The 19664-nt window shown below is 40.5% G+C and overlaps 1 protein-coding gene across 1 annotated transcript in view; it reads right to left on the bottom strand.

Annotated features, from left to right (window-relative positions):
- The window catches only part of RECK (reversion inducing cysteine rich protein with kazal motifs), a 283835-nt gene that overhangs the window by 192627 nt on the left and 71544 nt on the right, over window positions 1-19664 (bottom strand). Inside the window, exon 6 of the mRNA XM_081343248.1 lies at window positions 11598-11645. Within this exon, the coding sequence (XP_081199374.1) occupies window positions 11598-11645 (48 nt within the window). The remainder of the gene's footprint in view (window positions 1-11597; window positions 11646-19664) is intronic.

The raw sequence follows: 19664 nt of genomic DNA, 5'->3' as shown, positions 1-19664 counted from the left end.
CTAGTTTTATCCAACTGATATTAATTAGATGTACTTTATTTATAGTATATTTTAATTTCATTATAAAAATCTTATTCTATAAAGGACCTAATGGACACCTTCCCATTTATTTCTACATCACTCTACAGATACTACCAAAAATATACACCTGTCCTCATATTTGTAACTGTATTTAAAAGTATAGTGACTTTTAAATCACCAATTTTTGTATTACAAGAAGAAATTATTAATGAACAATCAAAATCACAATAATCCGCTCACTAGTTAAAAGAAAATACATTTTAAAAACTCAGTGTCTTTCATATCAGACTAAATTTTACTCTACTCTATAGTACTTAATTTTAAAATATTTTCTATTGAAGATTATCTAGCAACATCAAGAGATACTGATAATATACTTTGACAATTTTATTCCCAAATCTAGAAAACTGTACTGGCAGTTTGCCCTGTAATGATTTTATCATGAAACTTATAAACAGACCTAAGATGTAACAATAGCTATGGTACATAGAAGTATGTAAGCATGTAAGAAAAGGTTTATCATGACAAATATGGGGAAAAAACTACCAGATAGTTTATTGTTTTTATATTTGCGAACATTTTTGAAATAACTCTAATTAAGGTAAGAGAAAAATAATGAAATGAATAAAAATAAAAGCAAACACAGAGAATAAGAGAATAAAATTGGAAAAAAAATATGAGAAATGATTACTTCACTCCTGTTTTGAAAACTTTCTTACCTTTTCTTTCTGTTCTCCAACAAAAATTGGTGAATCTCCTATAGCAATGCAGAAATCCAGAAAAGAGAAGGAAACACAGCATAATAGAGGAGTAGTATAATACAGAATTAGAAAAGGTAAAGCTCTAAGTTGAGGGCTGTGGTTCTCAAGTATTCAGGCTTATGACCTCCTCGGTAATAGAAAAGCTCTATCTTTTCAAAAATGTATTTTCAGCAGACATTGAACTATTATCAGCATTCTTAGTTCAATTTATTGGACTTAACTAGTTAGAATGCATTGTGTACACTTTAGTGAGTATCCGTTTTGCAGGACAAAAATATCTTTAGGCAAAAATATATTATAGGGTCAAAAAACATTTATTTGCTTGCATCTCACTTTTATTGTTTTTATAAATAACTCAAGCAGGTGAACATATCTAATGCACCTCCTTCATCCTATTTTCCCCTGAACAACAAACCCATGAGATGAGTTGGGCAAAGAGACTAGAACTCACAGTCTTCTGCTTTCTAGTCTTAATTCTTTAACCACGAGGCCAAATTGACTCTTATAGAAGAAAATTAGGATGGGATATAGAATGAAATACCTTGGAATCCTAACATAAGAATTTCTTGCAACTTTTTTTTACTGTAGTTTCCAAAATCACATATTTGTCACTTGAGTTACTATATATATTGATGTCTATCACTATATTTCTTTTCAAGTATGTTCTGTGAGATCACAATTCTATTTAACATAGAACAGGTGAATTCAATGAGTAACTGCATCCAAGTAAGATATTACTAAGTCAGATGAATCTTCATGTTGACTTATGAAGCAGAAATTGGTGCAGTGAACAGTTCCGGTTTATGAACATGAGGAGATTACAATGGATCTGTGTAACTATATCTAGGATGTTTCTTTTAGCCTTTCAAAGTTTCAAACAGCTGGCACTAGGATGTTCCTCTCAATTTATATAGCCCATTGTACAGATAATTCTCAACTTATGAGTGCAATTGAACCCGAAATTTTGATTGTAAATTTTTGTGGTAGTTAAGCAAGACTTGCCAAGCTCAAAGACCACAATCCCAGCTCTCTATGGGGCCTCAAGAAACTGACGGGGACCTTAGGGGATGGAGGGGGCCATCAGAGGCCCAGCACCAGATGTTTGCTGCTGGGCCTAGCTTGCTGTGGCCTTCCAATGGCAGCAAGTTTTCTCACCCCTGTAATCCTAACCAGTTGAGGTCTCTTGTGAATGGAGAAAGAGAAAAAAAGCAAGACTTCTTGGGAGTGGGGACAGGGAAACTGGCAACCTGCACACTACTAGGCCTAGTTGGTGAGCTGCAATGTTTCCACAGTCATAAGGTAGTGTACCACCAAGTACCCAAATTTTGATACTGTGATCATCAGGAAGCTGCAACAGATAGAACTTTGATCAGGAATTGTAAATCCGTTGTTCAGCATAGTCAATGAAAGAACAATCATAAGAACTACCTGTATGCCTGTTTAATCACTTATAGTCCCTTCCTCTCCAATGAACATAAATACAATTTTTAAACTGTTAACGCAGACATGCCAAATTCAAGGTTTACAGGCCAGATTCAGCCCATGATGTGTTTAGATCTGGCCTGCAAGCAGACAGTAGTAGTAGGTGATTGAGTAGTTACCTCGTTTCTTCAGGTGTCTTGTCAGTGGAAGCAGCACTAACAGAGGATGGGCAGCGGAAGCCTCTCCAACGGGTGGAGCTGTGTGGCAGCAGTAACCACAGGGGCAGATGGGCATGGCTAAAACACCTTCTGCCTGACAGTGAGGGGCTGGCAAGGGAAGGAAAGGGAGGAAAGGAAAGGACGGAAGATGCCCGGGTCATGTGTTTCTTCAACTGTCATCCCTTCCTGCTTCGCTGACTCTCCTTTCTCAGGTTATTGGGACCTTAAGAGTGGCACGAAGAGTGCAGCCCCGATAGCCCCCTCAGAAGATCCAGACTCACAACATCCTACTGAGCCTCCAGAATGGATACCTAGAACATTCACAATTACTTTCCTCACACAGCATCTGGGGCTTTGAACTTTCTGTGCAGTCTCATATACTATATATACAACATCTGCTGTGAAGAAGACCTGTGTGCCTATACTGGTATTTAAACCCCCCAAAATGGCCAAATGGGAAGTGGACTTTGAAAACAGGTGCTTTCAAAAGAAGTGGGAGGCAGAATACTTGTTTGTTGACATTGAAAATAAGACTGTGTGCCTTGTTTTCAGAACTAATGTTGTTTTACTTAAAGAATGTAACCTGAGATGGCACTGTAAGACAAAACATCAGGACAATTACAAAAACTTTGACATACAGAAGAAGCTAAAGAAAGTGGAAGAGTTTAAAAAGAGTCTGATGTCAGGGCAGCATATGTTCAGAATAGCAAAATCACAAAGTGAAGCTGCTGTGAAAGCTAGTTTTATAGTGGCAGAAGAGACAGCGAAATCAACCCGGCCATTTACAGAGGAGGAGTTTTTGAAGTGCTGCATGACTAAAGTGTAGAAAGCCTTGTGTCCAGACCAAAAGCAAGCATTTTTGAATGTTTGCAGCAAGGAAAATTGAATCACTTTCTCTGTTGCCAAACATAAACCAAGTCTCCACCGCTGTGTCTCAGATGCTCATTTTGCTAATAAACTGAGCACACTTCACATGGACTTTACACACTTTGATAATTTTGAAGCACAGAAATTCAATTTTGGACTGCTGAGTAATCCATTTGCAGTTGATGTGGAGAAAGCACTCGTAAACAGGTCTGCAACCCGCGGCTCCCGGTCCTCTGCCATGTGCAGTCCCCCCCAAAAAAAGTGGGACTAAAAAAGTTCAACCAATCAATTCAAATATGCAGGGTAGGTGCATATCTCGCCTTGGCTCCACTCTTCAGTCAAACCCTGTTCTGCGCATGTGCGCATGTACACACATGCGCACATATTTTTTGCAGCTCCCAGTTTTTCCTTTTGTGAGGGAACCAGTTCCGAGTGGCTCTTTCACTGTTTCAGGTTGTTGACCCCTGGTCTAGTACGTAGTTAAATAACCATTAAACCATCTGAGAAACAATGCAGAATCATTACTACAATAATTTTTTCTATCCCTGGATACTTTTTTCTCTTGAATTCACAGAAGTCAAGTTTTTATTCTGATCAGATTAAAAAAAAAATTATGCTGTGGAAAAAGTTCAAATCATACTTTTTATGCATCTTAGTAAAGAAGATTTTTATTTAAAAAGTAATTGCTAGCAAGAAGAACATAAAAAGTTACCAATTAGCTAAATCTCTAAACGCATGTGTAAAAAAAATACTGGCCTGCATTACAAAAGTCCAGGATTTATGGCTTCCAAGAAAACTTTGGGAGTTTCTGTCAACAATTTTCTTTTCTTTTTTACCAACTTTCAACCTAGCTCATACCACTCCTGGTAAATTTCTTTTTGCTTTCATCTCATCTTCAGCTAAAGCATTTGTCATGTACTCCTGTTTGAAAAAAGATCCAAATAATGCATTTCCCCTAAAGTGTTTCTTTAAAAAAAGTGTTTCTTTTAAAAAAGGGAAGATTACAGTACAGCTGAATCTAAGCAGGGCTTCTGGACAAAACACATTAGAATGTATTTCAAAGCCACCCCTCCTAGAGTGATCATTTCCAAGATCCACTAACCACAAAACTATCAGTTCTTTATAAAAGCCAGGAGTATATGGTTCTAGTCCACATTTAGCAGAGACAGAATAATAACACACATATATTCACTAATTCACCAGTACAAAAATCTCTGTGTCATTTTCAACAATGTTTTATAAATAAGAAGCTAATGTTATTAATAATAATTGTTAACATTTGCTTTCTTATAATTATCAATTAATATCAAAAAAGGGAAATACAATAATATTAAAATCAAAACATTCATTATTAGAAATAATTCTAATGTCTTAAAACCAGAACAGGAAAGAAATACATTGGGTACAGAAGAGCTTTTTTTTTGTCATGGCTCCTGTCCTCTGGAACAACATTGGAGATGAGGTCAACCGTATCCCTTGGCCATCCAGAAGGGTCTCAAAATTTGGCTCTATCAACTGGCTTGGGGCCCCAAAGAGGGCCTTCCACACTGGATTTAGCTAGTAGATTAATAACATCCCTATCTCATTCATATAGTGGTTCCTACTTTACCCAATTTCCTGCTAATTAAATATTATAATGTTTTTTAATTTTTTAATATTTACCCTTGTTTTTATGATGTTGTAAGTCACCCAGTCACTCAATCGTGAAATCACTGGCATATAAATTTAATAAATAAATAAGTACAGCTAATTCTCAAATTATGACTGGTCATTTAACAAGCTCACGCTTAGGCTTCTGGTTTCGATGTTGCGGCAATGCAGACGCAGGAAGACGGGGCTCCATCTTTTGCATTTGATTTTGCCCTGCAGGGGACCCTGGAAATGGTCGAAAGTTGCCCCGTAGAGGTGGCAAGCAAGGAAGCGACCCTCATTGATTGTGTGGGGGGGGCGGCAACCTTCCCATTTGATCTGAGGAAGCCCTCCCACCAGCGGGGGAAAGACTGGCCACATTCATGTAGCCCAGACATGTCAAACACAAGGCCCGGGGGCCGGATCCGGCCCGCGAAGTGGTTTCATGCGGCCCACGAAGCCATCCTGGAAGCAGTGAGGGAACAGCCCCCACTGCCTTGGCCCTGGCCCAGAGACCCTCCTTCTGCCAGAGACCCTCAGATCTGTCCCAGTCCTGCCCAGGCCCCCATAGGCACCCTTGATGCGAACGATGTAGAGCTGGCCATGCCCACCCAGTAGGCCATACGCACTCTAGCCACACCCACCCAGTAGGCCACGCCCACCTTGGCCATACCCACCCGGCCCCTTGAGGGCAACCGCAATGCTGATGCGGCCCTCAATGAAATTGAGTTTGACACCCCTGATGTAGCCAGTCCAAAGCTGCTCACAACGGAAGACAACAAGCAATCTTACAGCAATGTATATACACACATACATACATAGGAAATTTGGGGACTAAAAGTGTTTTTAAGATCTTTTTTTTTAAAAAAAAGACTTGAAAAGTTTACAATATAAGATTTGGATTTAAAAACTGAAAAACGCCGTTGATGCCATCTAGTGGTGAATTAATGCACTACAACTTATTTATGCCTAAAAGAAACCTGGCTCGAAGCCCAAAGTTAGATAAGACTTTGGCTGGCCTTGGAAGAATTGCAGCTGAGAAAAAAGGAACAGACTTGGGGGCTGCTTATCTGTATGGCAGAGACGATAATGTTACTCTAAAATTGGTCTATCTGAATTATGAACACAAATACTGATTTTCAGAACTGTATTGTGGAACTATTTTCCTGTAGAAGAAACATTTGGAACACTTTGGATTACAAATCTTGATTGTTAAACAACCTTTAATGGTTCTTTTTTCTCCCTGAGCAGAAAGGATATATTTCTTACTGGACAGAAAAATTTGAATTTTACTTATATCTGCTTAGGAGAGATTTAGGAACGGCTAGTTGGTTGGATACATTTATAAAGGCTACTTACAAAAAAAATAAAATGGATGTTCCATACTTAGCTCTAAATAGTAAAAGAAACCATCCTTAACATCTGTCCCCAGTAGCCTCAGTTTGCCATATCACCAAGAAAATACTGATGAACTACAGAAAGAAATTCTCTCCATGTTGAAATTAATACAAGAAACAATTGATTTAGCTTGTGATCAGGTTAAAAATAAGACAAAGGAGATAAAAGAACAATTTTCTAATTTAAATCTACAAACTCAGAAAACAATTACAGAGAAGGAAACAGCAACTCAGAAAATAGAAGGAAAACTAGAGAATGCTGACATAAACATTGAGGATCTAAAGGAAGAGGCTAATGATCAGACTCAGATAAATGAAAACTTAGAAGACACAACAATAATATTGGAAATGGAAAAGACATTTTACAAATCAAGGTTTCAGAACATACTGGAGGATAAGGAAAGAGAGCTGATGAAATGAAAGATAAAGTCGTTAACAGAACTGTCGGGAACTGAAGAAGGAGGGAGGCTGTTTAATGAATATCAACAGGCTAGTTCTTCCAAAAATACTTTAATTAAATTGTTTCTCTTGTTTCAAATAATATATACAAAAATAGAGGAAGAATTATTTGATGATCCAAATGCACCGACTTGGAAAGTTAATTGGGAAAGGAAGAAAGCTAGAGTAAGATTGAAGGAAACAGAAGCTTTGACCTATTAAAGGGAATGCTAGATTACTAATTAGATGTTTGAATATGGTTAAGAATAGATTGTTAGAAATAGAAGTATTATTATAACTAGATAGATAGGATTTGTAACCAGAACATCATATCTTGATATGAAAATGGAAATAAGAATATGCTAAGAACTTTGAATAAGGGAAGCTTTTGGTTACCCAAATATAACTTGTTCTGAAATTATAAATGATTGGGATACTTGGAAAATGGATGGGAAATTAAAATTGAAAAAAGCAAAAATATGATATGGACTAAATAAATGGAAATTGAGTGCAAATACAATTAAGATATGCTTTGATTAGAAAAGATAGTCTAAACTGATATTATTGACACTATTAGAAAAATGTAACAAATGTTGATATGCAATTGTATATTTACTAACAACAATAAGAATTGTATTTGCTTAGTGTGGAAAAATGTCTACTACCAGAAGAAGAGTGGATGTACTGGAGGGTGTAATATTGGACTTAGTTTGAAGAAGCTTACATGTACCACGGAATCAATAATGGACTCAGTCATGCTTCCGGTGGCTCCGAGGCGCCGGAGACAGCCTTCCCGGGCTGCCCGCCGCCCAGCTGTGTGATTTTTCGCCCGAAACAGCGCCGATCAGCTGTTCGGGCGAATTTGAAGCCCCCTCCTCGGGAGAAGAGGAGGGGGTGAGGCCCCAGGTAGGGGTAGAGTTCTCCGAGGCCGCCTGAGCTTGGAGCTTGGGCGGCTGAAGGATTGAACTCCCCCGTAGCCTGGGCTGCTCCCAGCTGGCTAGCGTCTCTGCTTCGGAATGGAGCAGAGCCAGGCGTCTGCGACCATCCCTGCTTGAAGGAGAGACTATGAAAGGAAAAGAGCAGGCAGAGCAGTACAAGAGGGAAAGATGAAGAGATGAAGAGGATTATTTTATTTTACTCTCGAGCTTGATGGACTTTGCTTAAAACTTAAAGTGAAAGTGCGACACAATTGTAAGTAAAAGATGGCGTCTAAACCTCCCCCTAGAACTTTTCGGAGTGCTGGAAATTCTCCAGTGCAACAACAATCACTACTGCAGGCGTTGCATTCTCCAGATGTAGTGACATCGAAGGATCTTGAAAAACATACCCAGTTAATTTTGGAGTCAATGGGTGTTAAATTTGCACAGATGGAGGAGAAATTGGAGAAATTGGAGCAGAGAATGGAAGAAAGGATGGAACAGAAACTTAGAGAGATAAAGGTAGACATTTTGTCCTCAGTGCATAAAGTAGCTAAATGTGTGGAGGTGCTGGATGACAAAGTGGAAGAACTGACTCAAAAGAATGCTATATTAGAAGCAAAAGTATTGGAAATTGAAGATTTAAAAGACAAAATGGATAGCGAACTGAGTCTGGCTCAATTTTATCAGATGCAGTTTGCTGTTAGAATTAGAGGCCTAAAAGAGAATATTAAGGAAGATTTAAAGCAGCTGGTTTCTGAGGCTTTTGAGGTGGTATTGAACCATCCAGCATCTGAAATAAAACAAGGCATGGACAAAGTGTTTCGTGTGAACTCGTGGATTGCTAAACAGAGAAAGTTGCCTAGAGATGTGGTGGTTTATTTTGTAAAAAGGGAAATTAGAGATGAAGTTATACAAGCTGCCTATGATACTAAAGTTGTGATTGCTGGTCAAGAAGTTTTGGTACTAAAAGAAATTCCTCCAAAGATTTTAAAGAGAAGGAAGGACTTTATATTTCTTGTGCAAGAGCTCAAGCAAAGGGATATAAGGTTCAGATGGGAGATCCCAGCTGGGTTGAGCTTCTTGTATGAAGGTAAAAGGTACTGTTTGGGTACTGTGAAGCAAGCGCATGATTTTTACAACAATGTCTTAAAAGTAACCCCATCAACACTTTTGGAAGCTGCAGAGGGATCTGGAGAAGGAGAACATCAAGAGGATGAAGATGGACAGATAGACGAGAATGGTACAGGAGGAGATCAAGATGCAACTCTTTTGGATGATCCTAGAGAACAGAGGGTGACGCGTGCTGCCTTAAAACGCTCAAAAAAGAAAAGAAAATAGGTCTAGTAGAAATCTATGGAACTTCCACAACATACTGATAGTCAAGTGGTAGTTGTGTTTTTAAGAGTTTTGGGATGATATGTATGGTAACAGAATCTTTAATTTGGAATTAATGGACAATTTATTACAGAGGAAGAGGAAGAAAGTTTTGTGGGTTAATGTGGGTTAATTTGTGTAAGAACTATCTATTATAGCCTATTTTGGCTAGAGAGGTTAATAGGGATAGGTGTTTGTGATGTGTAAATGAGAATATGTTTAGGAAATAGTGAATTGTGGAAGAACATAGATGGGAATGACGCTAGTTTTCTTTTATTTTAGTTCTTTATACACATTTAGTATTATTAAGGATTGGTTTACTCTATATAAGCTAGAGAGTGATGGATTTTAGAGTTTATAATTGTTAGTATATGATTGTTCATGATTGCTTTTTAGATATATACCTTGTATTTTGCTCTGGGAAGTCGGGGGGGGGGAGGGGGGGAGGAGGGGAAGTAGGGGGGGGGGAGGCAGGGGAGGGAGGAGGGAGAGGGGGAGGGGGGGATAGGGGGGAGGTAGGGAGGGGAGGAGGGAGGGGGAAGGGGGGGGTTTAAAGGAAAACTGTATTTTAAAAATTTTCAATAAAAAAAAAAAAATAATGGACTCAGTCATCACGTTATCTATTGGGCACTTGATTGTGAAAATAGAAAATTAATAAAACATTTATAAATTAAAAAAAACAAGCTTCATGGTTACATCAACCACAGAACAGGTACTCTATGGCTCATAAAGCAGCATCATAAAACATCATATTACCCTTGGCCACATGATCATATTTCAGGCACTTGACAACCTGTTCGTATTAACAACCAGTTGCCAAGTGCTCTGTAATTATGAGGTCCATTTTCACAGCATGTCAAGGATTTCCTTTCCTCCATGCAGGGAAGGGAAATCCTCCTGCACACTGGAGGAACAGATCTAGAATCTGATGAAATGCTAGAGAAGAGCCTTTCAGATTAACAGCTTTGAATTCTCATCTTGAGATAAGGATGCTAGCAAAAGAGGTAGATTCCAGAAGATAAAGCTGAGGTTTCAAATGCCAACATTTCAGAGTTCTGAAATGTTGAGGCCCAGAGCCTTTCAAAATACCAATTTCACTATATTTTCCTCTCAGAGGAGACACTAATGAATGCCTTGTTTTCATGATGATTTAGTCTTCTAAACCGCTGCAAGAATGGAGCTCACATGCAAAATAAAGTTAGGCAACAGAAAGATAAATGGACCAGGACATGGTGGGATGGTCCATCTGCCAGTGGGCCTAGATGGCAGGTGCCTCTGGCCTGTAGCAGGTTTCCACATGCCCATGGGCACATGGCCTCCCTCACCCTAGGCACTCTTGGATGCCTAACAACCGCAAGAGGGAGTGCTTGAATTGCAATTGTTAAGTGAGATGGTCACATGGACACTTTGCTTAATGACTGCAATTACTTATGACCAAAATTCCAGGCTCAGTTATTATCATAAATCAAGGACTATCTGTAAAGGCCTGGTGAAGAAATAATTTTCAGCTGACACTAAATACTTACAAGACCTAGAGCCAGTGCAAATGAACACAGATAGAATTCCATGATTGGAACAACTCTATGAGGAGTGCCTTCTGTCAGATTGATCCATAAATCAATTTCTGCTAATTCAGATTTAGTAAGAAGGGATTTTCACTACATGTTGCTCCTCAGTTTAATTTCTTTTATTTCTCATTCCATGGCCACTTATAGCTTTATTTTAAGAAAACAGGCTATAAACCCAGTGACAAAAGTCTATATATTACTTTTATTGCAACAGACTAACAAAACCTTGATTGGAACATAATCTTCCCTTGAGTGGTAGGAAAAAAGACCTGGAAAGGTGTGCACAGAAAAGTTGTTTTAGACTGGACAAAGTAGTAGAGAGAGCAAGATTAGCATGGCTGGTAACAAGAAGGAACTGGGCCAATAAGCAGCCCATTCCAGGTTTGGGCAAGATTTTTAAATCACAATATACCTTCTTATTCAAAAGCATCAAATACAAAAGAGCAGCTTATAACCAGTGATTCTCAACCTTTTCTTTACCATGGACCCCCCCCCCCCTTTAAATACTTTCTATGGCCATAAACCATGGCTACGGACCCCCGAGACTTAAATTAGGAATTAAATCATAACATTTCTTCAAGTCTTCACGGACCCCCTGTGATGACATCGCAATCTGCCTGGGGTGTGCAGACAATAGGTTGAGAACCACTGGCTTATAAACATCAGATCACACACAAGTATTTATGACTACAATTTCCAGATTTCAAGAATATATGATTCATTAATAAAGTTTGTCTTGGTGTATAGGTCATATGCAATAATGACATTAAAAAGAAAACAAACAATACAAAGAAAAGAGGAAGGAACAGGAAAAAATACAGTTCATTCTGCTGGCACTTATTTGCAAATCAGATTGGTAAAAGCCAACCTAACAGTGTTAAACATGGCATGATTTTCTTCTACAAACCATAGACAAACTTTATAATCAATCTATATTAAATAAAGTTACTTATGAAGAAAATAATATCTGCAAAATGCTTACCTCATATTCTTTCCTGCAAATTTTCAAAATATCGTTTTTTGAAGATGCCTAAAATAAATGTTATTATCAATATGTTTTTCTGACTATTCAAAAACAGAATTCAGAAAGTATATAGGTAAGAACTGTGATCATTTTAAAATGTCACCAGTTATATTTCTACTATAGCAATAAATATGAATCCTTTACATGATTCTAAATTTTGGAATTTAATCAATCCTTCCAGTTCTTGTGGATGGAGACAATAGTTGAAAGATTCTAATGAATTTAGGAACTTAGATGCTCACAAAAATAGGGGGAAAGAGACTGGAGAGTCAACACAAAATAAACACATAAACAATGTATAAGATTCCCTCCCCCTCCCTCATATGCTGCTGAAACATATCTTCTATCTTTCTAGCCATAGAATAATTAGGCACAATGATGAATGTGGTCCAAGAAAATACAGAGAGCTGCAGATTCTAATCTTTGGTCTTAGGTTTTCAGTTATAAATTAAAGTATAAGACAGAGTAAGAGTCTGAAACACTTCAGTGCAATAGTTAAGGTGCTAATCTAGGAATCAGGACTCTGACCTCCCTTAAGTATGAAAGTTGGCTGACTGACTTTGGGGCAGTCACTCGCTCTAAGTCCAACCCACTTCATAGGATTGTTTTGTGGGAAAAATATGAGGCAGTATTCAGTAGGTTCCACAATATCAGCTACAATAAAAAATAATAATTTTATGTAATTATTGTCTGTTCACAATATCCCCTTATGTTCTGTGAAGGTTGAGAGCTATGCTGGAGGTATACCACCAGAAAATATACCAGCAGGGTCACACAAGCCAGACAGGTCTCAAACCAAAAAGTCAGATTAAGAGTATTCACAACACATTTACCATGATAAGACAGCAGAAGAGGTATTCCATACTGGATTGGTCATCACTCAGGTTAACATGAACTGCTGCAGTTGCTGTCCCTGAGCAGCTGTCAAAAAGTGAGTTACAGGGTTGGAGAAAGACCTGGTGATCTACTCCACAAAAACTTGCCAAGAAATATCTATGGAAAGGTTCTCAAGCACCAGATAGGGTCCCCAACGACAGGACAAAAGGAATCCTAGTTGTTGAGGGAGCCAGTGGCGTAAGCAATTGTCTGCGTTGTACAGAAATATATCAGATGGTCACCTGGAATATCATAGTAATGAGTCAGGATAAATTAGATATTGTCAAATGAGAGATGATCAGGTTGGAAATTGAGCTCCTTGTGTCAGTAAGCTAGACTGGTCACACAGTGACTTTTTCCAGTCTGAGGATTTCAATGTCTATTATTCAGGACATGATACCAAGAAAACAAATAGAGTTGTGTTTATTGTAAGCAAGAAACCTGCTAGAGCAGTGGCAAGTTTCTCAACTGTCGATGATTAACTTATGACCATCAGAATTCATGCCATCCCCTCAACATCACAGTTATCCCAGTCTATGTCCCAACAACTGCTACAACAGAGCTCGAAATAGAGGGCTTTTATGCCATAGTCCAAGAAATTCTGAAACAAGTGCCCCAAAATGACATTGTTTACATTTTGGGTGACTTCAATGCAAAAATTGGCAAACATGCAGAGACAGGCATCACTGATCATTTTGGATTAGCTGAGAGGAACAATGCAGGTGATTGTTTGGTAAATTTTGCCAAGAAAATTGATTTAGGACCATGAATACATGGTTCAAACAGCACAACTACCACTTATACAGTTGGACCTCACCAAATGAACACCATAATCAGATTGACTGTGTTCTCTGCAGTTATTGATGGACCACTTCAGTCCTTACTCTTAAGATATATCTAAGTGCTGACTGTGACTCAAATCATTAATTGTTGCTGGCAAAGATTAAAGCCAAACTGAGAAGACACCTGATGAACTGTGGCAGGAAATTCAATCAACCATTATTAGAATTGCAAAAGAATACATATCATGTAAGAATCAGAGAAAAAGTGCAAGTTGTTCTCAGATGAAGACATCAAAACAGCTGAGCAAAGAAAATCAGCCAAGGAAGAAGCAAGAAGACTGAATGTAACTTTCCAGAGGACAGCAAAGGAAGGACAATTAAATTTACAGGGGCAAGGGATGTAAATAACTTGAAGCAGACTATATGAAGGGTCATATGAGGAATGCATTTGTGCAAGTCAAAAAGATACAAGCACCATTTATATTTAATAAAGGCATCATTAAAAGCAAGCAAGGGGAAGATCTGTCTGATTAACAAGGCATCAAGAACAGGAGAGAATATACAGAAGAGCTGTACACAGAGAGCAAAGGGGCCCAACCTCAGGATGACAAAGAAAGAGAAGTAGAAATACTGTAGAACTGGCCATCCTTGAGGAGGAGATCATATGGGTGATGAACTAACTGCCAAAAAACAAGGCTCCATGTGTTGACACTATCCCTGCAGAATTACTGAAACCTGTATCACCAGTGTCATTAGAGACCTGTGCCAGAAAAACTAGGAAATCAATGTGACCAGAGGATTGAAAATTCAGTGTTCATTCCACTGCTAAAAAAGGTGACTCTATAGATAGCTCCAATTATCACAAAATTGCTTTCATTCCTTACATCAGCAATGTTCTGCTTATAACAATAGCACCAACCGTTGAAAGGGAATTACCAGATGTCCAAGCCACCTTTCAAAGGGGTCACAGCACCCACTAATGACACAACTCTCCTCTTAGAAACCAAAGGCCTGTAAAATCTGATCAAGAAAATCAAAAAAGAAAGTGAAAATTTTGGTGTTTCTGAACATCAAAAAGACAAGCTCATGACCATTGCAAGGAACAGAAAGATCAGAATAGAAATTGATGGTAATTGTGGAAAAAATGTGGAAAAATTCACTTTCCTTATTTCTGTGCTGCATTTATCACTTTGAGTAGATCGCTCAAAGTGGTAAATGCAGCACAAAAATAAAAAGTAGATTGCACTGGGTCGCACAGCAATGATGAACATAAGCCAAATATAGAAAAGAAAGGACATCAGCTTGGCAACTAAATGTACATTAGTCCTCTTTATTGTGTTCCCCAAAGTTAGCTATGATTGTGAAAGTTAGACTTTAAAAAAGCAAGACAAGAAGAAAATCAACTCATTTGAGCTGGGATGCTGGAGAAGGCTCCTGCGTATTCCATGGACAGGAAGGATGATCAACAAACAAGTATTGGAACTCATAACATCAGACATGTCCCTAGAATGAAAAATCACAAAACTGTGTCTCAATTATTTTGGCTAATTCACTGAAGCAAGCAATTGTGTTGATAAAAATTAGTGATAAAAGGAAATCAGGCTGCCAAAGAACATTATGGCTAAACACCATTAAAGCTGACATCACCCAGAGCATAGAAAATCCCAAAGAAGCAGTGCAAGATTGGAAGATATGGGAAGACGTCCTGGCCCATAGAATCATCAAGTATTGGATATGACTAAACAGATATCATCAATATCACTGCAATTTGGAGTCACAGCTCCAAATCTTTAGCTACTGTTGGCTTTCATATGCATCAAATTCTTCTGAAGAACCTAGGATGTTGTAATGCAGGGCTTTTCAACCAGTGGTACGAGTACCACCTGTAGTACATTGGCACCTAGCAGGTGGTATGCGACCATCCTAGAAAAGTGGTAGCGGGGGAGGGGAATGAATTGAACCGGTGGCAGCACCGTACAAGCCTGAGTGAGAGATGGCTGGAGCTGCAGGGCTGTCAGGGCTCAGCAGAAGCGTCAGGATAAGCGCCAGGCTCCAGCTGGAGCTTGGTGCTGATCCCAGTGCTTCTGCTGAGCCCAGAAGAAGCGCCGATCAGCTGGAAAGTTGCAGCATCTCCAGGGTCTTGTGATTTACATTCAGATGCTTGGCAACTGTTGTAAGTCGAGGACTACCTGTACTTCATCACTTTTTTCCTTTTTTTTTTGGATCATCAAGTTTTTGACACCTTGCTAGGCAACTGGTGGTACTCGGATGTTGTCATATCCTAAAAGTGGTACAATGGGTGAAAAGGTTGAAAGGTCCTGTTGTAATGTATCCATGTAGTATATGATGATGATAACTTTATTGTCACTTTGAATGTACACCAATTAGCATACATCAAAATGAAATTTCATTGCATACAGCTCTCAAAGGGTCACCACCTCCAATATATACTCCTTGTTTGGGGCCCGCTCAAATTTCACATTGTCCATTTTAGTCTCTAGTGAGTGAACGATGGCAAACAGGATAGATGGAAATGGGGCTCCATGTGGATTAGCCCTCAAGTTAGCTTGTATTCTGACAACTTCGCCTTCTTTCCTTTTTTCTGATCCTGACTCTTCCACCCTTTCCTTAAAGAGGCCTTGCTTCTTTACGCCCCTGGAGCACGCTGCTGCCACCGCCACCAACTCCTCCAAAAGCCTCTCTCTCTTCCTCTGGGCCTGCAGACAGCCTCATCCAGTTCCTTCGCTCCATAAGCTCCAGGTCCTCTCCTCCTCTGCCTCCTCTGGAAACAGCCCTGATTTGCAGTAGAATCCATCACTGGGCCAGCAGTCAGATCTTGCTGCTGGTAGAACAAATTCAAACAGCGCCAACGACTTTTAACAGTCTCACCAACAGTTCCAAAACAACTAGAAACTCGCCAGGCCAGCAAAGATTGTCAGTCGTATGTCGTATGTTACCTTAGTTCCACCATGTTGCTCAAACACATTAAAATCTTCCTGATCATGTGGCCTATAGCCCTTACTATCCCTCCCAAAACTATTCACCTTCAAGAGCCAATGCAGCCGCAGCCATTCCAGGCGCCGCCATGTTAGAACTATATGTGGATACAAGTATTGTGGCATTTGCAATTCACAGATGGAAGTTTTGTCAATGTGCAGATTTTCTAACTGCTGCTCAGGTTTTTTTATATGGCACACGGTTTGCTGATAACCACTAGGACCAATATGGCAACTTTATGGTATTATCTTTTAATTTTCAGATCTTGAGTTTCTGATCTTCTCAAATTCTTTGTCTTCTATTCTAGTACTCCCTGATATTGCCACATCAATTTTCAGTATCTTCTTCTTTCCAATCTCAGCTATATCTGCTGTATTATGAGCCAAGGTCAGTCTGTATTCATAAATCCCACAATATTTTAATCCACGCATTATCAGCTTTCCAACTACTCATTTTTGGCTACTTTTCCAACTTTCCCCAATTTTTCATTAAAGAGCACATCATAATTTTTACAGATGTTCCACAGAATCATTTTGACAACTGGGTTATATCATTGTTTATAATCTGCAAGATTGCACAGACTGATTACAAATAAAGTACCAATAATGGTGCTCTAGAGCAGGGCTTTTTAACCTTTTCAGAGATTGTACCACTCGAATATATGACAATATTCGAGTGCCACCAGTGCTTCATGACTAAAAAAAGGCGGGGATTTGGGGTTTTACTGGTTAGATTCATTTGTTGTTATAGAAATGGCTAGTTTATACTATTATGGAAAAGTAAAAAGCTGAGGTTCAATGTTAATGCTTCCTTCTACTGCAACAGAGGAAGTCAGAAGTCAATGCCTTTTCTTTTTCCCTTCTCCCCCTCACTTTTCCCTTTTTCTCTCATCTTTCACTTGCAAATGCCCCCTCTCACTGACACTTTGCTCGCAAAAGCCTCCGCTAGCTCACTCACTCACACTTTGCTCGCAAAAGCATCTGCTGGCTCTCACACTTTGCTTGCAAAAGCTTCTGCTTGCTCTTTCACTCCCCCGTCTCTTTCAAAGGCCTCTCAGTCTCTCACTCACTCACTCCCCTGTCTCTTTCAAAGGTCTCTCCCCCACTTACTCCTCCCTCTCTTTCAAAGGCATCTCATTCAGGTCTCACTCACTCACTCCTCCATCTCTTTCAAAGGCCTCTCGCTTGGGTCTCTCACTCACTCCTCTGTCTCTTTCAAAGGCTGCTTGCTCTCTCTCTCTCTTTCTCTCTCTCTCTCTCTCTCTCTCTCTCTCTCTCTCTTTGCCCCGTCACTTCCAAAGGCCGCTTGCTTACTCGCCCACTCATTCACTGCCCTTCTGTTTCTCACTGCCATTGCTTCCAAAGGCTGCTTGCTTGCTCACTCACTGCTGTCATTTCCAAAGGCCGCTTGCTTGCTCGCTCACTCCTCTGTCACTCAGAAAGGCCCCTTTCGCTCTCTCTCTCTTCATCACTGCGCTAACAAAAGCCTCTTCTATTCTCTCTCTTTCTCCATGTGTTTTTTTCTCTCCCTCTCCCATCAAAACCTGCTCCTTTTATATCTTTTCCTTTCTCTGTCTCCTCCTCCTTTTCTCTTCCAGGTGCAGCAGAAGCTCCAATCAGCATGTAGCCACAAATACAGATCCTGGGTCTTCTGCCAAGCCCTGCAGCTCCAGCTGATCTCCTCCAGGCCTGTGCAGCGCCACTTAAGTTCTTTTCCTCCCCCAGCACACTTGGCTAGGGGTTATGTACCACCTGCCAGGTACTAAAGTAACACCGGTGGTGCACTTTTCAACCTTTTCACTGATTGCACCACTTTTATGATATGGCAATATTCGAGTACCACCAGTCACCTAGGAAGGTGTCAAAAACTTGATGACCAAAAAAAAGGAAAAAAGTGAAAGTACAGGTAATCCTTGACTTACAACAGTTCGCTTAATGACTGTTCAAAGTTACAATGGCATTGAAAAGTGACATGACCATCTTTCACACTTACGACTGTTGCAGCATCCCCAGGATCTTGTGATTTACATTCAAATGCTTGGCAACTGATTCATATTTCTGATGGTCACAGGGTCCCAAGGTCATGAGATCCTCTTTTGCAACATTTTGACAAGCAAAGTCAATGGCTGGGGAGGCGTGACTAGATCTATGTTGGTTAGGTTAGGGGTGCCTGTGGGGAGACCAGGCGGTACTGTGGGGGGATCCGGGAGTCTTGGGTGGAGGGGGATCCTCGCCATCTCTCTTGGACTGTGCGGAGGATTCTCAAATGGGGGTGTTGACAAGCACGCAGCTCAGTCCTTCTGCTCCTGGGGCACCAAGACTCTGCAGCCCAACCCAGTCCAGCTGCGCTTACCTCCTCCTCAAGGCTGCTGCTGCTGTGCTCACTCTCCTTGGTCAGGCTGGCCATGGTGGGTGCAAGAGGGCAAAGTGCTTGTGTCAGAGGGAGGCCCACTCCCTCTCCATGTGAGGAGACCCAGCTTTGTAACCAAAGCATCTTTAGCGATAGGATGGGAGACGATCAGGATAGGCCAGGAGAAGGGGTCAAGGGGATGGTGAAAGGGCAGCAGGGCTGCTGGTGGCCATGTGCTAAGGAAAGACTTCCCTCAGACCCACCCTTTGTCTCATTCCAATTTCCCTCCCTCCCCTTCTTCCTTCTTTCTTTCCCTCCCTCCCACCCTATCCTCCTTCCTTCCCATTCCCATCTCCTTCCATTCAGTTATCCTCCCTCCCTCTTTCCGTTTCTCATTCCCACCTCCTTCCTTTCTTCCCTTCCTTTCCATTTCCCTCCCTCCTTCCCTGCCTCCCTCCTTCTCATTCCCATCTCCTTCCTTCCTTCCTATTTTCCTCCCTCTTTCCCTGCCTCCCTCATTCTCATTCTCATTCTTTCTCATTTCCTTCCTTCCTTCCTTCCTTCCTTCCTTCCTTCCTTCCTTCCTTCCTTCCTTCCCTTTCCTCCCTCCCTCCCTCTGTGCCCAGGAAGGGACAAAGGGAGGGGGAGAGGTTGCCAGCGCAGCTAGTGGCCATGCTGCCAGTGGCCATAGCTTGAAAGGCCACTGTAAACTCCTAGACATGAGCCATACAGCCTTAAGAGCAGAGTGGTAAAAAGATATTTGTGATGAGGGAAGGAGAAAAACAAGCAAGAAACACAGCTGGAGAGGTGTCATACTCCACAAAGAATGAAGAAAGGCACCATCTCCTGAAGGAGACCAACAATTGGTCCTCGCCCACTTCACACACCTGGCTCTATGGGCTCTGGGGAGGGGATGCCACAAGTGGAGTGAGAGTCCACATTACCTGCGGAACATCGCCCAGCAGGCAGAGAGGCTGGGCCGGGCAAGGTGAAGCTGGGTGTGCACATAGGAGGCAGTAAG

This window comes from Vipera berus (assembly GCF_964194415.1).
Source record: "Vipera berus genome assembly, chromosome: Z".
Classification (NCBI taxonomy): domain Eukaryota; kingdom Metazoa; phylum Chordata; class Lepidosauria; order Squamata; family Viperidae; genus Vipera; species Vipera berus.
The sequence above is the reverse complement of the archived record's forward strand: the minus strand, read 5'-3'. Positions and strand labels throughout refer to the sequence as shown.